General features: G+C 40.8%; 1 protein-coding gene and 1 long non-coding RNA gene across 2 annotated transcripts; both read left to right on the top strand.

Moving 5' to 3' along the window:
* Nucleotides 1-64: 64 nt before the first annotated feature.
* On the top strand, nucleotides 65-5,082 carry LOC138405472 (uncharacterized). Its single transcript, XR_011239213.1, has 2 exons — nucleotides 65-1,326; nucleotides 1,559-5,082. It is a non-coding gene; the product is annotated as an uncharacterized lncRNA (long non-coding RNA).
* Nucleotides 5,083-7,988: 2,906 nt separating this feature from the next.
* On the top strand, nucleotides 7,989-15,340 carry LOC109626224 (BCL2/adenovirus E1B 19 kDa protein-interacting protein 3). The gene is made up of 6 exons (XM_020081949.2): nucleotides 7,989-8,177; nucleotides 10,722-10,872; nucleotides 10,953-11,034; nucleotides 12,205-12,278; nucleotides 12,878-13,024; nucleotides 14,600-15,340. The coding sequence occupies exons 1-6, from the start codon at nucleotides 8,135-8,137 to the stop codon at nucleotides 14,646-14,648; spliced, it is 546 nt and encodes a 181-aa protein (XP_019937508.1). The 5' UTR covers nucleotides 7,989-8,134; the 3' UTR covers nucleotides 14,649-15,340.
* The last annotated feature ends 6,898 nt before the right edge of the window (nucleotides 15,341-22,238 follow it).

The following is a 22,238-nucleotide window of genomic DNA, read 5'->3' as shown; positions in this document are numbered from 1 at the left end:
GGAAATGAGGGGGCACGAGGTGGTTGGGGGGGGGGAGCCTGCTAGTAGTGTGAGGTGGGAAAAAAGGAAAGGACACCAAGGTCAGCTGGAGAGGAATGCAGAAAGGTCATGCATGGAGAGAGGGAGGAAGAGAGGGGAGGAAGAAGGAGGGAGAAGGAGATAGGAACAGACAGGTGGAATTATTCTTCAGATATCTCCCATATGAGCGGGGGGCAGAGACGGGTAACCGTGACCAGCACCATAATAGAGACACATGGACAATGGCCCTCTGAAGCAGAGGCGGATCCACAGTCAGCGAAGGTTAAACCACTCCAGTGTTTTCATGCCTCTCTTGATTAACATGAGTAAGTGTTGTGCATGCAAATTAATGGGCGAACAAATCATCAGAATTATGTTTTATATGTATGTTGACAAGGATAAATTGATAAATTGTCTTTTTTTATTATTATTGTAGTTGCATATCTCCCCTATCATCACTGCACTGGCTGCTGTCACCTGAGGCTGAATAGTAGAAAACCACAATACAGCGAAGATGGAGAGATAAAGTCTACACCGAGGTGCCTTCAGGGCTGAGACATCTCATTCGATTTTATCAGCTCTGATCAGTTATCTTGTCCTATCGCCCTTCTCTCTCTATAAGACTTACATTAAAATCTCACTGAATCTGTTCTTCTTACATCTCTCTGATCTTATACACTTTTAGACCCAGTTTCTAGGAATCGTCATTTCAATGGATTTCAGATACGGTTTCATGGAAAGAGCACAATTACCTCCACAGGATAGGAGCTGAATGAGTCAGGTCCTCAGCTGCTGTAATGGAATATAATGTAGTCATGGAGGAGATGGAATATGCATTTGAACATGGAGTCAAGCCTTTAAGCCATTAATATGTATTCCAGTATATGCACAATTTTGTATTAACACTCAGTAGTCACTTTTAAATCTACTGCAAGTCAGTTCAATAGCTTTCCCATACATTTTTCATTTACAAAGTTAATATTGCTTTTTTTGACATTGTTGCTAGTGTCATTGTTAATGACATTTTTTTGAGATTCAAATTCAAATTGTCCAACCTCTTAAATATGATCTTTACTGTAATTATCTCAGGGGACTGAAAGTCCATCTTGTTGAATGTTCACCAGCTTGTCTCCTGTCTGCTCAGCACCAAAAAGCAGGCATGCAAAGTGAACAACTAGCTCGTGAGAGTTGTGGAGCATTTAACAGCTTAAGTGCCAATTTTGTCTCTCTTGAGTTGGTAGAGACCAAAAACACCAAAAAGTATTGGATTTATATTCATCAGGTGGAAAGACTACAAATGAATGATGAGTAAGTAGTTGTTTCTTAATTAGGTCCACAATATCAAATTAAAATGTTGTATTCCAATGTTGTGCTCACAACTTTTTTAATCAGTGAAAGAACGTTTTGGTTTTGGTGTGAAATTTGAATTACTTGATCGGCATAATGCTAACAGAAATCTTGTCTAAGAATAACATTTTGTATTCTAAAGGTTTACTACTTTGAAACTAATATTATCATATCTTCTATCCATCTAACTCAGAAACAGGCCCCAGGTTCTGCATCTGCAGTCGCATTGATGCAGTGTCGCTGCGGTCACAGGGATGTTCAGGGTCATGTGCTGCACTGAGAGCTTCGCTGTACACGACTGCAGCAACGTTGACGAGTTGAGAGACCAGCGATGTTGGAATCAGAGCATGTTTTTGTCTGTTGGAACCTGTCAGCACGGCGATGCGGCAGATGGAGCTGTGGAGGATAATGAAAGGAGAACAGACTCCAAACAGGCAGCGCAGTCTAACCGGCTACAGAGAAGACCTTGAGTTTACAGACGACAAAGAGCTTCTGCTGGCAGTGTTTACAGGTGGCGTTTAGTTTATTGCACAATATATTTTGACAACGTGTGAACTCATCACCATCTAAACCGTCCCACTGGTGATTACAGTGGAGTTATGTGAGGGTCAAGGTATCTTGAGAGAGCTGAAAAGCAGTTCTTTTTAGTTTTAGAGACTCGCGGGCACAGACACAGCAGCTGTGTGCACACCGCTTTGTGGAACGACACAGAAACAAGAATACTAATAGGCCATAATATACACACACTGCTGATGCTGATGTATTTGCCAGGCAGAATTCAAAAGCTGCTTACTGTAATGACCCTTTAAAAGAGTATTAGTTTTATTATAACAGTGTTAGAGCTGGAAATACATCCACTGTATTTACTGATATAATGAATATGCTGAATACACTGATGGCATTGTCATTAAAACTGCAACATCGCTGGTGTCAGTGTGTGTACATTTGGGCTGTAGAAGATACTAAAATAGATAATATGTGATAGTATATAACCATGTTAACAATATGAGTGTAGATCATTGCCCTGAAATGTGCAGACATTCATAGTCTCCAGAGGATTTCTGTGATCACCTTTAGTGAATTTCTCTAGTGCCACCATGAGGCTGACAATGATTGAAATGTTTTGGCAGCTATTGAAATTGGTAAATTTGGTGAACACACTAAGGGTCCCCCTCAGGAAGATTTGCAAAACTGATGCAGTTTCTATTAGCCTCAGTTGCAATCGCAAATTACGAATTAGCAAATGTTGAACTAATATTTTGACTTGCAATCAGTCAAACAATCTTCACTTTATATAGCACCTTTCAAACAAATCAAATGCAGCTCAAAGGTGCAATAATTTCTTAGTTAAGGTGTATAAAGTATTTAATGTGTTTCTCTCAATCTCTTTTTCTCTGTTTCTAGCTTTGTGTCGTCCACATACTGTAACTCTGTCACTGTCCTCTCACGGGCTGTAATCATAAAATTAATCTGAAGGCTCTCTGCATATACAGCCCATCAGATCATGTGCCCGCACAGTCACCGGCAGAACACCACCAAGTTTCCCTGGCACTCATTAATCAGCCTCCACGTCTGACCGGCTGGTGAATTTTAAGCAGATCCTTTAATGTACACTCACATCAAGTGATCAATCATAGCCTGAAACAAGGTTGTAGGAGAGGGGACGTGTCTAATGCTTGGATCTAAGCGTGGTCATTACCTGAAAAGGCTTTCTTTTTGTTATTTTTCTGCTATCTCGCTTTCAAGCATGATGGATGAACGAGGTGGGCAGTCATTTGCCGGACCTGAGCGTCGCTGGCATCTCCCTCTCTGATCTGAGCCTGGCCCGGGACATTGTCAAAGATTATAAGTTGCTTTGATGAATGAGGGAACTTTTGCCGCTTTGTTTCTCGACCCAGCGGTGACTTTCTGTGTCTGCCCTCTTGTCTAGAAACAAGGCTGGGGGTCAGGAGAGAAACGCTGTCTGGCAACATAATAAATGGCTGAGAAGATGGGCTGTGAAGGTAGAGAGGTTTGTGGCCGCTGCTGTGCACCAGAAGGCACTCACAGTACTTTGCATCAATCCTTAATGCTTGAGCTGCTTGTCTACCTCAAGTAAGTTTGACAAAGTGATTTACAGAAAAAGTTTAGAGGCTCTAAACCAGTTCAATTTTCATCAGTATGAAGATGTGACAGTTTTAATTCTGTCGCCTGTAAATAAACCTGCCTCAGGACATGCAGCATTGTGGTAGCTCTCTCCACTAGGTGGCGATGTTGCTCTTGAAGTGTTGCATGATAAAACACTCTCCCAAAAAGATTCAGCAAAGGAAAAAAAATCAGTTTCCACTTAAAATGTTGTGTTTATTTGTCCCTGAGAGAATTTAGGTTCACTGAATTGTTCATTATAATAAGTATCCGAGTCAATTAGGTGTATGCGCCTCATGACGAGCACTGTATTTGCATGAGAGTGTAGAGCGTGTGCTTCCTCCAGAGTCTCCGTTTGCTCTCGGCTACATGAGTGAAGAGCAGCACTGAGTCCGTGCACTGATGTCTTCAAGTGAAGCCACAGAAATAAATGAATCATCGGCCACAGGGCTCATCTCATACAGATGCATGCGCTGAAATCTAAAACACGTTCTCCATTAATTTAGATTTATAAATACTTCAATAATACTGAGGTCTCATGTGTTCTGCAGGTATATGTTGCAGATAAGGTGATGATGAGGCAACCATGAAGAATCCTGATCTGCTCTGGTCCATTTCATTTGATGTTTTTAAGGCACACATCAAACGTGCTCTGCAGCCTATATACAGCCTGGCAGAGATTGAAAAGGTAGAGCCTTGCTGATATTCTCCAGAGTTTGGCATCAAACCCTAACCTAAACATACCCTGATTACAATATAAAGCTATGATGTCATAGTAAACATGGCTGGGAATGATATAACGGATGGTTGCTGAATTATTTGGCTTTAGAACAGACAATTTTTCCCAAACAGCAGGTCACAATGTAAAGATCTTAAACATGGACACTTTGCATTTCCATCTCTGTTCTAAGAATGTGAAATCTTAAATATATAAAATATTTTTCAAAAGAGTTTACAGTGTCAGATCTGTAATGGTTGTCACAAATTGTTTCTTATCTATGAGAAAATATTAAATCATTAACATATAGTGTGTTTGTAATAACGTGTGAGGACAATTTCTGTTTGCAGAGTTGCGTTCAGGAACATCAGCTCGTGTTTTATTTATTATCTGATGGACGATGATTTGATTTAAGGGCAACAATTTTTAATAGTGATGATTAAAACAAAACGAAATCATTCAGATAGACTGTCTGGTGCAAGAGGAGGTTGTTTGCTACAAATGAGCAAAGAAAATAAAACTCATCATAATTCACACAAAGGAATGGATGTGTCAAGTGCAACAAATAATACCAAGGTGACCTTCGTCTGATGAAATCTTTATGAAATGAAATGCATGTGTGTGCTGTCAAGCAATTGATTCAGATTGATTCAAATGGTTTTTCTGAAATACACATATTTACTGTCTTGGTGGATTGAGAAAATTGCCACTCGTATATCTTTACATACGAAGTCACATGAAGAGATGCTTTATAGGTTTTTTTAAACCTTGGACTGGGCCATGTAAGTTGTTTTTCTCTACTTACTCTCTATATGTAAAGCTAAGCTAACCAGCCTCCAAGGTGAATCTCATATATTAAACAAATGAACTATTGAGTGGTATTGATCTTCTTTAACCCTCAAAATCAGATGAACACAATCAAGGTGACCTTAAAAATCACCACACACATCCCACATCTGAAAACCCTGAGGACTTCTTTAGCGATAAACAAACATTAGATACAGAAATGGGTAAATATAATTGTTGCATATTCACGTTAAACAAAATATAGAGGATAAATAGGAATAATGAGTTTTCAGAATCTTTGTGTAATTGTTATTAAGAACATCAGTCATTGGAAAGTCAAAAAGCATCGTCAAAAGTAAAAAACATGTATTTCCTTTTTTTGTGGAAACGAGACAGTGTGAATTTGCAATGGCAGGACCGTCTGCCTCTTATCATCATCACTGTAACCGTTGAAATTCAAGTGTACTTTTCCTCCGACGGCAGCACTGCACTTATTCTGCACGAAGTTGCTGAAAATGACATAGAACAGCTGCACACACTGTGTGGGATAAAAGTAGTGGTCTTTAAATGATTTGTGCCATTGTCTCATAATCCATCCATCAATCTGATTCTAAAAAACGTGTGCACTGAGTATACTGCACTATGGTATTTGTCGTACTTGTTCCCAGAGCCAAGAAAGCTGTCACTGCTCTGGTTCAACCAAGCAATACAATTTTCCTTTTGGGGCTGACGCTACTAACCACATCATTATAGGTTACTATTCAACCTGATAAATACATATCATAAAATACGTGTACATGTGTAACTACATATCATTTAACCTTTCTGTCGTTCTATCGTTGACATGGCACGTTCACCTGTAACATCACAGTGTTGCTGTGCTGCTGCTGCAGACAACAGAAGATACCCAGTGTTGTTTGGGCCTCAGGATGGTGATATTGTTTGGCTGCTGGTCTTTGGGTTCAGCAGTTTGTAATATGGTAATTTTTATGTGGTCATTTATTATCTGGATGAATCTAATATTTTGTGGGGGTGTTTTTGACACTTGCCCTCTCCTGGTATAACACTATCAGGTCAATATTACCCTTGATCATTAATTTGAGACATGATTCTTCAAGTTAAAAGATAAACGGTCTCCTGTGAAATTAGCTGTGGTTATAGGAACATAGCAAAGCCATTAATCCAACTATTTCTTTAGTTCAGCTGTTCAGAATTTTACAGAAGAAAAATCTAATCTAACTGGCAGGTTGTGATGAAATTGAATTAGCACACTGTGTGTAGGATGAGAGGAGATGAAATATAATTGGTTTCATCTAACAGCTGTTATTAAAACTGAAGCTAATTTGGAGGCTGTCAGGGTTTTAGACTTAACTCATAGTATTTCAGGTCATTTACCAAATGTTTTAACTGAATCTCTCATTAAAGATAAATATGATTCATTTATTAATAATAATAATAATTTAAAGATAAAAAATAATATGTTTGACAGTTATGGGATGAAATTCAAAAAACTTTCTTGTATACAATTGGTTATTCTGTGCTACACACATGTGGACTTTTCTCATCACAAACATACAATTAAGTCACTTTTTTTTTTTTAGAGACAATATAATGTGATATGTAATGTTAATCAGAACATATGATAAAAGTATCCCGTTCCAAAAGGAGTCAATATTTGAATATGTGATATTGAACTAATATCTAGTATAACATTTCAACAGTGGGATATGTTCAGGGCAGTGTTGCAAATAAGGAAAGGGATGTTTTTGAGGGATCAGATGCAAATGGTTTCTAAGTGGTGTTTCTGTCGACCACACGATCATAAAAACGAGCCACTATCTCTGACTGTCATCTACAAACATAACAGATCTATTGTACAGCGTTATCACCCATCCTGCTTTACTGCTCTGCTTGTTTCTTAACATGCTCTAACAAACTGGACAAAGCAAACATGCATAACCCACACTGATGCCAAGATAATAAGTCTTTCCCCATCCAACCTCTATGACCTCAATTCAAAGGCCATTACCCGCATTAGAACCTCAAATGGCACATGGCCTCCCTCACTCACTCATCTGCCACTTAAAAATAATGCCATCAGGACACTGATACAGGTCAATAAGGTGCAACAGCTGCCCGCATCAGAAATAGCCTGGCACCTGCAGCCAAAGCAGCACTAAATAAGACATGCTGCTGCTAATCCAGCTCTCTAACTGTCAGTCAGTGTTTCATGTTAATGTCATGCCCTTCATTTTTACTGTTGCTGTTCTTATTGTCTAATGATGTGTACTGTCCCTTATAGGTGTTGGTCTGTTGTGTGCTTAATGGCATGTTGTTTGTATCTAACTAGCCTACTTCAACTCTCAAATAGATAATGTAAAAACAACAGTGAGGTGAGAACATTTTGTCTTATGTTCTGTGGTGTTTGTGTAGCTTCTTGTAAAATGCATATTAAAAGACTGTGTGACAAATTGTAATTAAACACTTCTCATTGGCTAAAAGTTATTTGTAAAAGCTAATGTCAGAAACTAATAATACTATTATACATATTGTGAATAAATTACAATACTGTGCAAACATGTTCATTGCATGATGTAAATAGTGTAAATATTGTAAAGTAAAATATTTTTACAGTCACAAAACAGTGCAAAATATTCAATAATATGTAGATATTGTAAAATGCAATATTGTACAACATTGTACATTTCATCATTGTACAAAATTGTGAATTACTATATTGTAAATTATTTATTTTTCAATTTAAAAAATTGTAGATGTTGTAAATTGTTTGAATCCAAATAACTTCTATAGCCAATTCAAATCAATATTTCAGAATTCTGGGGGGACGATCTGAAACGAGTTTGTCTTGGTCCTCTCACCTGCTGAGCTCGTGTTGTTTACCTCCTCCCTGCTGCTGACACGCGGGAGAGGGGCGGGGGGTGAGGATGAATGGATGGATGGAGGGAGGGAGGGGAGGGGAGGGGAGGTGGATTAACGCAGCGTCGTGTCCAGTTTTAGACTCCACAACAAACAGTGAGTGATTGAGAGAAACCTCGTCCAGCACCTGCTCGTCCTCCTCGGTCAGTGTCAGCATCTCTGCGCGCTCTGCCTCCAGCCCTGCACAGCCCCCGGCCATCCAACATGTCTCTGTCCGGCTCACAGACACCAGAGGACGGACTCTACGGTGAGTGATGGGGCTACACGGACCGGCTCTCTCTTTTCCTGCTTATTTATTCATGTATTTAGTTGCTTTAGGACGCAGGGTGACCTCACATGTATCAAGCAGGGTGATTAAAGCTGCCTGCTGTGTGCGCACACACAGATTCACAGTCTAATTTCAGAGTGCAAATGTCAACAGTCTGGACAAACAACGGCAGCTATGACCCTGGATCAGTGAGTTTCCAGGTGTCATGTGCAGACGTTCACCTACAGCTGCACACATGGTTCTCACAGTGAGAGACTGAGAGGAAAGTTTGACAGGATGTTACAGAGAGAAGATGAGGAAGAAGAAGAAGAGGCAGTTTTATATTCGTCATTGTTGTTGCCACTGACACCGTCATTGTGTAAACGGATTCCCTGACTCACCTGTTTGTATCTCTGTAAACCAATTAAGCTGTGGAGATTTCCTGCAGCTTATAGCTTCACCGTGCATGTGTGCACAGAAGATGCTGGGCCCCACATGTGGAGCAATGTGGTGGGGGAGCAGGACACTAATGGACTGTGTGAAAGTTGCTGAGGTGGGGGTTAGACAGCTCAACCAATCCTGGAGTTTTGAGGCCAATACAGCTTTTTGAACACCCTTCCCTATAATGACCTAACCCCAGTTTCAGGTTTAATATATTAATGGAACCATCATTTTTCAGAACCCAAACTGCACATCGCAAGCAAAGTTGGCAAATTTAAATTAAATTCCTGGAAAAGAAAATAGAAATCATTTGTCAAGTTTGTTTCTCTTTTACTGAATCACATTTTATTTTTGTCCAACCAACATCTTTTCCGCCTCAGGTTTTTAAAAGTGGAAAATGAAAAAGGGCATAAAAGATTAACAACATATTTTCGCTTCAAACAGCAGAACATGTTGGTTTGTGATGAGCATGTATTTTACCCCCCCCCCCCCCCCCCCCCCCCCATACACACACACACACACACACACACACACACACACCCTGATCACTTGTGTGCAGTCTCTAAACTGGGAACTGGCATTCATGACAAACATTAATCTGTAGCGCCGCAGCTCATTGAGTCTTTTAACATCCAGCTCTTGTCCACATTATATAAAGCTGATTTGGCAGTGTGGCACAGATGAATGTGCGTACCGGGGATTGCACCGCACAGAAACTGATTTAGCACCGCAGAGCGTTGCCAGATAGATAAGTCAGGCAGAGAGGCAGTTGTTATGTCATACCTTCCCTCTGTGGGAACACAACTAGGGCAATGGCACAGTCCCCCCCAAATCAGCCTCACCCAACCTCCTCTCCTCATCCTTCATCCCCTCTTCTCTCCATCCCCATGCCCACTGTTTCCACCTCTCAAGCTGTCAGTATCATTTGCACCGTGTCCTAAACCCAGTTATGACTTGAAGATTAGAGAGATCAGACAAGAGGGGAAGGATATACAGATGAGGTGTTGATGTTTTGTAAATGTGTCAGATAGGGATACAGACATGATGAGGGAGAAACAAGGGGAGGAAAGCAGAGGGTGAATGGCTAATCTCTTAACAGAAATAACATCTTACATAAGCAGGCATGCTGTCAGCCTGAGTTAGCCCTGCTCCACTGTTTGGCTGCTGAGTGTGGGCATGCCATACACACCAGCATGCATGTGTGTGCATGTGTAAATCTCTTCCTGCCCATGCACCCAATGACCCTCCATTCATGTGTCCATTCATTCATTTGCTGTGTGTGTTTTCAGAAGTCATTGATAAGAGAGAAACAGACACTTGGTCTCTGTCTCTTCTCTTTATGTTACATGCATGTGTCTTTTTATATGTGTGTGTGTGTGTGTGTGTGTGTGTGTGTGTGTGTGTGTGTGTGTGTGTGTGTGTGTGTGTGTGTGTGTGTGTGTGTGTGTGTGTGTGTGTGATTTTCACTGTCCAGCTGCATTTCCATCCAGGAATTCAACATGTCCCCGGTCTGATGTCATGTCAGGACATCCCTGGTGGTGCTGCTTGACCTATGACTCACCATATGTCAGCACACAACACAAACCTGTCTACTCCACATCCAAGACAGAGCATTTTACAAGAAGGCCTCATTTCTAAATATGGCAATGGAAACTGCAATTTAGAAAAAAAATATATATGAACTAAAATTACAGAACACAACAATAATTTAGAGACAGTTTAACGCAGGTCGATTTCATCAATAAGAGCATTTTTCATATAGAACCTATGCTGCATTCATCACACTTGAGTCAATATTGACAGTTGTATTTCTTCAGCAGATTTCATTTCTTTTTACATTTTGTCATAATTTGTTTGCTGTGACAGATCTACTCTCAGCAGTGTGTACTGTGATTAGAACAAAACAACATTGCACGCTCAATCAAAATGTAAATACACTTGTTTAAAATGTATAGATTTGTTTACTTCCCTCACACAATCACAGCTCGTCTCTGGCTCATTACAGTTGAATATATGCGTATGAAGTCCTGCTGGTTCTTGCCTTCCCTGCTTGTTGCCTGAGCGTCATCACAAACTCTGCTGCTCGTGTCGTTTACTCATCAGGCTCCTGGGTCGAGCTGGAGGAGCTGATCGCAGCCGTGAGCCGCAGGGAGAGTCCTGCAGGGCCGCAGGACAGCATCTCCTCCGCCCTGCATGGAGAGCTGGAGAGGATCCTTCTGGAGGCGCAGCTGGAGTGTGAGAGGAGTAAAGACAGGTCGGTGTGGATGCTTAGTTTATTTCCCCTGTTTTTGTTTGTTGGAATAGTAATATAGACTCATTCAGTTTGTTCCACAGTCCTCCGCAGGTGGTGACTCCACGGTCTACTGGTTCCCCGAGACCCAACAGTGATCAGGACAGTGACTGTGTCACCATACAGGTATTCTTTTTCTCACACTTCATCCAAACACCACCATCTTTTTTGTAATCTACAAATTATTACTCAGTTTTCCTGCTTCATACCCTACCACCTCTTACCATTTATCTCAGCACAGTTCAAAATCCACTTGCAAAGACATGAGGCCTGCTGGAAATCTATAATTTATTTAATGGAACATTTATTTGAATTCATGAAGTAACATATTTATTCAGCAGAAAATACAAAGCTCATTTAGACATTTTTCCCTGAAGGTTTATGAGACATATGTTCAAACTCAAGAGATAAGCTAATGTCAGCATCAGCATTCCATATTCACTCAGGTACTCCCAGAAAAATGTGATAAGTCAGTGTGATAAGAACTAACTAAAAACCACCTTTGAGACAAACATTTCAGAAATGTACTTTGGCTTTTTAGTAAATGGTACATGTCCCATCCATTAACATGAAGGAGACAGGGTTTATGACCTATACTATCAAGATCAAGATGATTTGGCTTCACCTTTGAGAGCTGTCATGTTGTTGTTGGAGAGGGGAGTTCAGGGCCAATGAAAGTGGAAAATGAGTGAAGGGTCCTTTAATATCCAGGGAGGGTGAAGAGGAGGGGTGAATTTACCAGAGTCAAAGGGAATCGGGGAAGCCCCGAGAGTTTCAGTACGTAGAGACTTAGCTTTTATGGTTCAACCAGGACAGAGGGGATCACAGCCCAATCCAAGCATGTTAGACAGCTTTTCAAATCCTTTCATCAGGCTCCAGGGATCAGCTCCTCTGCCTCTTGGTCCAGGACGATAAACTATTTTATCTTTTAGTGATCTCCTTCCTTCAGTTATTCTCACTTCACATGTTCTCTTCCATCAGAAATCAAAAATCAGAAATACTTTATTGATTCCAGGGGGAAATTGTGTTTGTTACATTTGCTCCAAGTAAAAGGTAGAAATACAGCATATAAGATTAAAAATGAAATATGAAATATATTCAATATTGTGCATTCTGTACATTGAATATTTACTGCAAATGGATATTCTTGTAATGACTTAATGGCTTTTGTTGAAATGTTCCATCCCTTGTGGCTCACAGGTGTGTTCAACTTATCATCTCATCTTTTCCTGTTGAAGTGTAAAGGGCCATTCTGTCTGTTTATTTTTTTCCTTTCTGCTACAACGTGTGTTGCAGGAGGATGGTGAGCGGCGAGTGGACACAGACTGGGTGTGGGATTGGTCCAGTAGACCTGAAAATATGCCACCAAAGTAAGACCAGCTCCGTCAAAGTCAATAGTTGCATTTTATTTTGTATTTTATGATGTTCCATAAGTTGTAAGAGTGATTGCAAAGATGTGTAATGGTTTAAAATGAACATTTTGAAAAGAAGAGGGAAGGGGTTTAGCATGGCTCTGTCCAGGATTCAAAATCCACATAGCACCTCTGGATCTCACAAATGAACATGTTGTGATAGTATGCATCATTTGTTAAAAAGTTATTTGAAAACTCAGGTCTGTTTTATTTGCAAAACATAAAAAACTGTGAATTCATTGATCAGTTTGACAGCACATTCCAATGTTGTTTCTGGCTTGTGGATTTTACCTTTGAGTTTTGAGAAACACATGAATCATCCTCCTTTTTATTTACTCTGCCACACTAGATCTTTTAATCTGTTTGACAGGTAGTGCTTCTTAATGATCCCCAGCTCCGAGAACTCTGCTCCCTCTCCTACATTCCCACTCTTCTCTCTTGTGTTCTCATTATCTCTGTTTATTTTTTTCTCCTCTTTCTATCTTCCCTCTCCCTGCACCTCTTATCTGTGGCTCCTTGTCGTCCTCTCTCTCCTTTCTCTTGCTCTCTCTCTTCAGAGAGTTTGTGTTTCAACACCCGAAGCAGCCGAGCTCCCTCAGCGTTAGGAAGACAGAGGTGATGAAGAGAGGACTCTTCTCCTCCGATGTTCTCCTCATCCTCGTTCCTTCCCTGCTGGCTTCACACCTGCTCACACTCGGCGTCGGGTGAGACATCCACACACAAAGATAGACTTGTGTTGCGTTAATTAATACATTATCCAAAGCAAGTTCATTACAGCAGTGCTGCTGTTCTCTGAGTTTTAAACTTGTTGTAGGCACATGCCACATAAGCAGTTTGCAGTAAAAATGGAAGCAAATACATCAAATTCTTATTAACTTTTAAAACAGAAATAGCAGCTTCACAAGTGCAGATTCTATCGGCTGCATCTTGGTAGTGTTTGCTTCATAAGTTAGTTGAATGACTTTCAATGTTTGTCAAGTAATCAATCAAATTTTATTTTTATATTAGCTCATATTCACAACTCACAATTTGCCTCATGGGGCTTATCAAGGTGTAACATCCTCTGCCCTTTACCCTCAACTAGAGTAAGGAAAACTACAAAAACAAACTTTTAACAGGGGAAAACAAACGTAGAAACCTCGGAGAGAGAAGCAAGTATCTAACCTGAATGGAATTGACACTAAAGCTACATTTTACAGGAAAAAGTTCAAAACAACCAGGCGACATCACCAGTTTATTGTCAGATGTAGAGCTGAACAGATGTTCTTGTATTGCAGTATACAGTAGAGCTAGGTGGTCCTATAATGAAAATAGTCTGCTTAACTACACGTTTGTTTTGTTTTGGCGTAACACAATCTTGGCTAATGTAATTGCTGGCTTTGCTGGAGGGTAAACTACAATGATGTTAAAATTAGTTTAAGCTGTAATTGCGTCCCTGACCGTCTCCCACACACTGAGAACCACTGGATGTATTATTCATAAACAGAACATATATAATGAAGTTAGTTAATGACCTCTTAACTACTTCTCTGTTACCATGGATGTATCACAGGAAGGGGATAATGGACTCAACGATGGAGTCATTTGACTGAAAATTACTCACCTGGCATGTAATTCAAAGATATTTGTAGCTTCAAGGTGTTCTTCTGCATTGGGAGTCCCACCTCACATGCACATTAGTGCTGCCCCCAACATGCCCGCTTGCATGTTTCTGCTCAGCCTATAGGGTTTACATCATATCCTGTATATATTAAGGTTGATTAAATGTCTTCACTTACGCTATCCAGAAATTAAGCCAAGTTATCCAGGGTAGGAACATTGCCATCTTGCACCGATGACATCATTTGGAAACAGAGTCTGAACAGTAGTGCTTAGGAGTGGAGCCACAGTAGCAAGGTCCTGTCTGTACACAAGCTCTCCAATCACAAGTCAGTCTCAGCTGTCAATCAACAGATATAAACCTCATTGGATTGAAAATGTATAATAAAAAGAATAATTTCGTCTTGTTAGCTGTTTTATGGACGTCTGTCACATAATGCTAGTCTACTGTGGAAATTATTTTAGAGCCACAAAGGATTTCTTTTGTTGCAATACCATCAGTGGCCACTGGGAGACTTAACTAGCAAGGCTGAGAGGCAGCGCTTTGTCCAGCCCTTTAAAACATCCACGTGTTTCTAGGTAGTTACACGTGCACGGTGCCTATTGTACAATTGTAGTTTTTAGGAGATGTTTAGGGAAAAGTCATTATATAATGACAGCTTTTTCTTTTCCATTTTTAGGATCTACATAGGAAAGCGACTGGCCGCTTCCACAACTAGCACGCTGTGACGTCACCTGTAGGCCAAAAGTCTACCCAATAAGGTCACAGTCCGCCCTCTCTACCACACTAATTTGCCTCCTACCGTCTTCGTTAAGGGGCAACCATAGGACCCTGTCTGTCTGTACCTCTGTCTCTGTTCAAATACGTGTCTTCCCAGCAGCACTCCGCCAGTCTGTCGTTCTGTCAGTCTGTGCATGTCCTAGGGCCTGAGGAGCGGATGGATGTCAACCAAAGTGTCAGTCTGAGGTCACTTTTACTCTCCCAAAGAGTAACGCTGATCTCAGCTAGCTGAAGTGTCATCAGAGAGAAGAGATTGCTCCGACACAAGAGAAGAGAAGGAGAGTTTCACACGGCTAGATCAATAAATCCCTTTGATAGGTGGAGATGAAAACAGTTAGATGGGAACAGTGTGCAATGTGTGCCGACAGAATGAGAAAGATAATATGTGGTAGCCTTTTCTCTCAACCTTTGAAAGAGCAAAATGTCTGTAATTTGTCAAAAGTAATGACCCTCTGTGAGACTGAGCCGCTGAGAGTGGTTCTATGCCACAATGGTTTATCTAGTAGAGAGTTTTAGTTGGCCGAGAGAATGTACAGTAGGAGTGGCTCTGGTTGTGCTTTCTGTCCCATAAACCAATTAAATATTTGACCTCAGACAAAGACAATCATGATCCCATTAAACTTCACTCCTCGAAACCTTATTGTGCCTCTCGGGATCTTTTATTCTCTCCCCTCTGCTCTCATCCTGGCGATGTTTGTCACACACATGTTCATCTCGTTTGATAAATGCGGGGAAAGTGAAGCATTTTCAGCCAGCGAAGCACAAAGATTTGCTGAAGTAAGCTCGACCCAGTAATTCATACTGTATGTGGACTGTATATTTTTTGCTTTCAGGCTCTCGTTGTCTGGGGTTTGTTTGTAGGTAGTCATAGAAAACAAAAAGGAAATATTTTTACTACCTAATGTGTTGTTAACAACATACACATGAACCACAGCATCTGTTAAGAATGAATCCCATTTGCCAGATGAAGTAAATAACCGCAAATCACACTGTCGATTCCCCTGATAAGGTCTTTCCAGGGTGTGTTTTTTATCTCCACCAGTGACGACTCGTCCTCTTGTCTAACTGAGGTCTTGCAGAAATGACATCACAGCAGCCTGTCTCTTTCCATCTGTCTTTGTCGTTCCTCACCTCACACAAGTCTTCCTTTTCTCTTTTTTTTAAACTAGCTGCTGCTTTGACCACTCAAGGATTTTGACATTTTATGGCTTTCCCATAAACCAGAAAACCCGTTTCCTCTTAGCATCTCATGAAAATAGCTGGCCTGCATTTGGAGCGGCGGGTCTGAGAAGCACGCTGAGGTTTTTTTGCTGTGCTGCTTCGGATGTAAACGCGTCCCATTTGGTGTCCGGCCTGGTCGAGCCCAATGAGTTTATCAGCCATTAGCGGGGTGTTTGATGTGAGGGGTCCTGCTGAGCTTGTTAAGCTACTTCTAGACAACACCGGCTGACGATGCAACAACAAGGCGGCTTTGGCACAGCTCAAAACCACCTGGTTTCCATTCACAGACGACCACATGTAACACATTCACATGCATGCAACCATATGGCTTGTACACGTTTTGGCAACAGTCTTTCAGAAGATGTAATTTAGAAATGATTTCACGTGATTAGGAAATGCGCTCATCATCTTTGACTGATGTTAATCTATTTATAGTTTGCAACGTTGCAGTTTAAGTCTCGGTAAAATGGTTGACTTCCAACATATTATATTCTCATTATACTGAAATCAACAAAAACCCTCCCTATCTCGCAATGTTAAAGAAAGTGGAAAAAGATACTTGGATCAGCCGCCACACCTTGAGCTGCACCAAAATATAATCTGTTCTTCACCAACTATTACTGCATCCTTCCACCAAGTTTTGTAGTAACATGTCAAGTAGTTTTTAAGTAATCTTGCTTACAAACCAATAAACAAACTGATAGGGGTGAAAAAATAAACTCCCTGGCAGAGGTAAGGAAAAATTTGAAAAGAAAAACTATGATTTATGACAGAGGGAAATTAGTGAAAGTGTAAATGCTGTCTCATTCAACAACCTGCATTCACCACTATCCTGTGATATCATCCTGATTGTCAACATCCAACTAAAATTTCTCTCAAAAGTGGATTTAGCTGTTTGACATCTTCATTAACTTACGTCTTTTATTTCAATAACTTTTTGTCTATAGCTGTATTAGCCAACACTGCTTGTCCTTGGAAAGAGAAAAACAACAGATTAAAACCTGCCAAATTTTTTCTCACCTTGTTGGATGACGTTGTTACATCATTATTTTAACCACATCTCAGCAAAAACTCTAGTGAGTTCAATTTAACCACGATCAATAGAAAATATGAGTGTTCATTAACTTGAATTATCCTACAAACATTGCATTTTGGCTGTGGATTATCCCCAATTTGACTCCCACTCCTCACACCCCCCCTCCCAACCATTTACCCTCAGCTTTGGACAAACAGGCAGTCACAGGTGGGAGAGGCTGTTGTAAATCACCACGCTCTCACAGAGTTTTGTCTCCCGCTGCTGTGAACCTTAGTGAATTCTTCATAGCAGGACTGTGTGAAGATCCTCTCTTACAGTCTTAAACGCCACATGTGATTTTCCACTGACCTTTCAGATACGAGTGGAAACAGGGTGATAAGCATGAGTCTGGGCATTTGGTGTTATAAAAAAAAAAAAAAGTCCTCATGCCTCGTCCCTTGTAACAGTTGAAGGCAAAGACCGACTGTGGAAGAAATCTGTTCATTTCCTGGACTGCACTTTAGAGATCGGACATCTGTCGCTCTGGGAAATGCATTATCTCCCTGCTCCTATAGTGCGAGACAGGAAATAGAGTCCAGTTTCAAAGTGGTTGAATGTAACAAAGGAATTCAGTGAACCTGGCATGCCTTCTGTGGCGTAACACTCAAAAACAAGGTCATTTCTTTGATCCTCCATCTCAAGTAACCTCACTTTACCACATGTGGCCCACTTTCCCCGCATGAACCACCTATCATTACTACAGTAGGCTATGATTTCACAATTTGGAATGACACTTTGAATGACATAAATTGCATAATTGAGTGCAGAAACAACCGCATGAGTGAAAAACTGTATGCATCGTAACAAGATTGATCGTCAATATTGATATCTGCTTCAATAAATACAGTTTGCAGGGGGAGATCACGGTGTCTCCTCTGATGTGATTTGACACATTTATGCTGTGCACAACAAACGCCTGCCGGAAACACTCTCAGGCAGATTCTTACATTTTTCATACTCTGTCACTCTTGAGAGCACAGTGGCAAATTCGATAATGAGCCTCATATCTGACAAGGTGCCGAGGTGAGACGGAGAGAAACTACTTCCTGTGTGTACAAGAGTGGTGAGTCTTTGTTTTCTTGTTATGAGCCCAAACACGTGCATGTCATCTTGTATCTGCTGGGCCACATTACAGAACCAGGAAGAGGCATTAATTGTTTCCATGTGCGGTCCTCTCTCTCCTCCTCTTGTGCACACTCCTCTCGCTGCAGTCAGTCATGCTGGCTGAGCGCAGCGCAGACGTGGATGTAAATTGCACTGTCTGAACAAATGACCCAGTTTGCTCTCACACTCCATGTGCCTTTTCCCACCGCATACGTCGGACCTCTCCAGCCCAGACGTGCTCGCGGTCTCAAAGTGCCAGAAGTATGAAGGATTAATGAGAGCACCTGGAATACGACTCAATGGAGCACAATGCAGCACTGTTCGTCCTGACAGACTGCTCACTATTGTGTAGGCGAGTTATGTCCACATGTCCTGAAGCGATTGTCTGATTCATGTTTTGCTACAAAGAATATTTTTCGAACAACTTGTACAAATGAGGAAATGGGATATATGTGTCAACATCTAGAGGAGTAGGTTTTCATAATAGCTGCTGAGCAGAAGAAACAGAGCTAAAGCTTGTAGGAATGTCAAATAGTGTCAGAAACCTCCTCCTTCCACACCTTCTGAAGTTCAGGGGTGGATTGCATCCAATAAGTGCTGTAACTTTCCGACAATTTTTCACACCAGCTTCAAGCTGTGATTGGTTCACGGCACAGAGGTGAGAAAGGAGCCGGAGGTTTAATTTCTAGCTCAAACGGTGTTTATTCACTCTTCACACATTTTCTAAAAATATGCGACATTATCCAACATTTAACGATCATCAACCGCCTTCCCTCCGTCAGTGAGTGAGTCAGCCAGCTTCTCACTCCAACTTTAAATGTGGTCCTTTGGAACAACTATGAGCACATTTTGTTTCCGCAGTGGTTGGAACATCGTACAAAACAGGGCTATGTGTCTAAAGACATGCTAGGAGCTTTGTAAGGCTGTAATGGTTGCATGTAGCAGGTAAATTTTGCCAGTTTAGGATTTTAACAGGCAAACATTTGCTAATCAGTACCTGTAGTTAGTTTTGCACGTATAGGTGAATCCAAAATAACTGATCTCCCTGGTGGCTGGTCATATATGCTTCCCCTTCCATGTTAACAGGTGGGACATTGACAAATTTAAAAGGTCAAAGTAATCTAGTAATCCAGCCACTCGTTGAAAATAACCTTTAGATGAACCTCATGGAGGTGCTCAAGGAATACTCAGGGCTACACCAAACTAAAGCCATTTGTGTTCATCCTCTGCAGATCATGTATCTAGATAAACTTCACGGCAGTCCATTGCGTAGTTGTTGAGATATTTCATTTTGGACTAATGTGGTTGCCTGAAACTAAAGCCAGGCTGTCAAAAAAAAAAAAAAGTAAGAGGAAAGAGAGAAAGGTCATTTCATGGGAAAGGTTGCATTGAGGGTGTTAGTGTGAAAAACAGAGAGAGTGATTTCCAGCTAAAGTGATGGTTTACTGTCATCAGTATGAGGCGTGTAGGTGTTGGTGAAACATGCATTAGGACAGAGCGAGCTGGTGTGAGTGACTCAAGGAACAGCTGGACAGATTCAAATGGTCTGACCGTGAACTCACACTTTACACATGACAAAACCATCAGGCCTGGCTTCTAACGTGGCCTTTATTACGTAAACTTTATAACTTGCAAACTACTGTGAAATTTAGTCAGACTCCAACCACTTTGTTGTTTTTAGAAATGATACGTCCCATCGCAGTGAAGCTATTCTGGGAATACCTTTATTCATCTTTCATCAATCTACTCGTGTAATGGTAATGTTTTTCCAAGAAGGGCGCTCAGGTTTATGTTACTGTTTCCACAACTTAGGCAGGTCTGAGTGATTTTACAGAGACATATGAAGGCGAGTAATTCAGTCAGGTAAATTAAACTGAAAAATATAGCAATATGTTTCCTGTAATTTTCCCCAAATGGTTTCAAAGGATTAGAAAAATACATAACCCAGACTAATCACATTCAACTCAAATTAAATACATTTGCATTTCTAAAAAAAAATAAAAAATTATGTTCTGCAATAAGCTAGAGCAAATTTTCAGATTTATTCTGTATCTATAACATTTAATGTATGATTTGTATTCATGCCTTCTACGCTGTGTCATTTCCAGGAAAGTCGACAGCTTTATCCACCATGACACTCCAATCTGGCAGGGGAGTCTGCAGTCTAAATATGCCACAGGATGTGGGTCCATTTATTAAGCGCCTACCTCGAGTTCAAAGTTATGCAGACTGTCTAATACCAGAAATTCAGGCAATTTAATAGTGTAATTTTGGGTTTGGAGGAACTTCTCACTGCCAGACAGGGGCGAGGTTTTTGATAGATGCTGCAGATTTCATGAGGTGTTGGATTAGACCCCTCTGACTTGCTGACTGGCTAACTGAAGTTATGTAACTTCATCAGGTAAGATGGCGTAGAGCTTGTAACAGAGTAATGAGGCACTCGGGGCAGAGAGCAAGAGACGTATGCTCACCTCCAGCTGTGGTTTTATAAGTCTGTGTCCATTCCTCAAATATCATGCGACTGATGTAAGTAGTTTTATGAAAGAAGAAGAATCTTATGTGGTGAATTCAACTATAATTTTCTTTGGAAAGGCTGCAGTTTGTTTGACATAAAACATTTCCCCACACATTCATCATCAGGATATATTTTTCCAATTATGCCAGAAAATATTATATTATTAAATATTAAGTAGATGACAAATATGTAATATTTGTGTAACAAGAGACAAAAGTGGTATAAAATAAGCATGATTAACATAACATAATTAATAAAAGGCACAACTATTGAGTAGCACTATTATTCAGCCGTCCATTGTCTATATTGCTTTGAGGGGAGGAGCCAATCGCAGCTGACATTGGACAGGAGGTGGGTCACCAAGGTGTTGGAGGACCAACATACAGAAACAAACAACCATTCTCACTCACATTCACACCTATTGTCAATTTTCCAATTAACCTAACCCCAATCAGAATGTTTTGGGAATTTTGGATCTGGAGGTAGAGCGGGTCATCCACTAAGCAGAAGGTTGTTGGTTCAATCCCAGTCTCCCCATTCTGCATGCCAAAGGGACCTTTGGCGAGAACCCCCAATTGCTCCTGACGATTCATGAGAAACTGCTGCACGTAGAGGCACCGTATGAATGTGCATGTAATTGGTCATGGAGACTAGAAAGGCTCTACAGACCATCTAGCATTTACTGGAAGAACATGCAAGCTCCACACTATTACATGTATTTGTACATCAAAACATTTCTACACACCACATCACTGACAATAAATCTAATGACCATGATAAAATGATCTCATAATAACCCACCAATGTGTTTTTAATCAATTTCAAATGTTGAGTTTAGCTGAAGGAGGTGGATTCACAAAAAAGCCAAACATATTACAGAATGAATTTCCTCTGTAGGTGGATTTGATGAGAATAAGCACCATTTATAAATTATTTGTGGGTCTTGCATGTTTTTCCTTTTTTCTTTCTTGGATTACAATAATCTTTGTGTTGTTATTAATACACCACATGTTTCCTATTATGCACCCCTATTATGCATTCAGTATGTCTTGTTTTCATTTTCAGCACAAAGGTTTTAAAAAGCATTAACTGTCTGACCTCCACCAACTTTCTGTTGTTTTTTGCAGCATCAAGCCACATTGTCATGTCGGCTGTGTGTAACACGGTAACGCAGTACATTTTGTCGTTGTTGGGGTAACAGCAATGCTTTAATCTTTGGTGTCTGCTCCCAGCTAACCATGTGAAGACTCAGGAGAAGAATATCAGAGTCACAAGATTCAGTCCTATCAGTATCGCTGAATAAAAATAGTCAGGAGATGGTGTCAGACACATTTGGGGATTTGGTTTTTATCTCAGAGCCAGCTGCAGCACTCACTGTCTGACCTCATCGACCGCACCGTGATGTGATTCAGCCCAGGTCCTCGATCCAGCCGGCTGATGTGGTGGTACTGAGCTCTCTGCCGCAGCTGCTGACCATGCATGGAGGTCTGTGGGACTCGCTGTGATCCAAAAACCCAAAAGAAGCCTGCGAAGGATCATTCTGAAAACCAATCAGAAAGCAGATACATCTCTGAGTCCTTATCAGTGCACAGCGAATGAACGGAACAGTGTTGTACAGACTAA

The sequence above is a fragment of the Paralichthys olivaceus genome, chromosome 18 (assembly GCF_024713975.1).
Source record: "Paralichthys olivaceus isolate ysfri-2021 chromosome 18, ASM2471397v2, whole genome shotgun sequence".
Taxonomy (NCBI): Eukaryota; Metazoa; Chordata; class Actinopteri; order Pleuronectiformes; family Paralichthyidae; genus Paralichthys; species Paralichthys olivaceus.
Note: the sequence above shows the minus strand (reverse complement) of the source record. Positions and strands in the feature narration are given on the sequence as shown.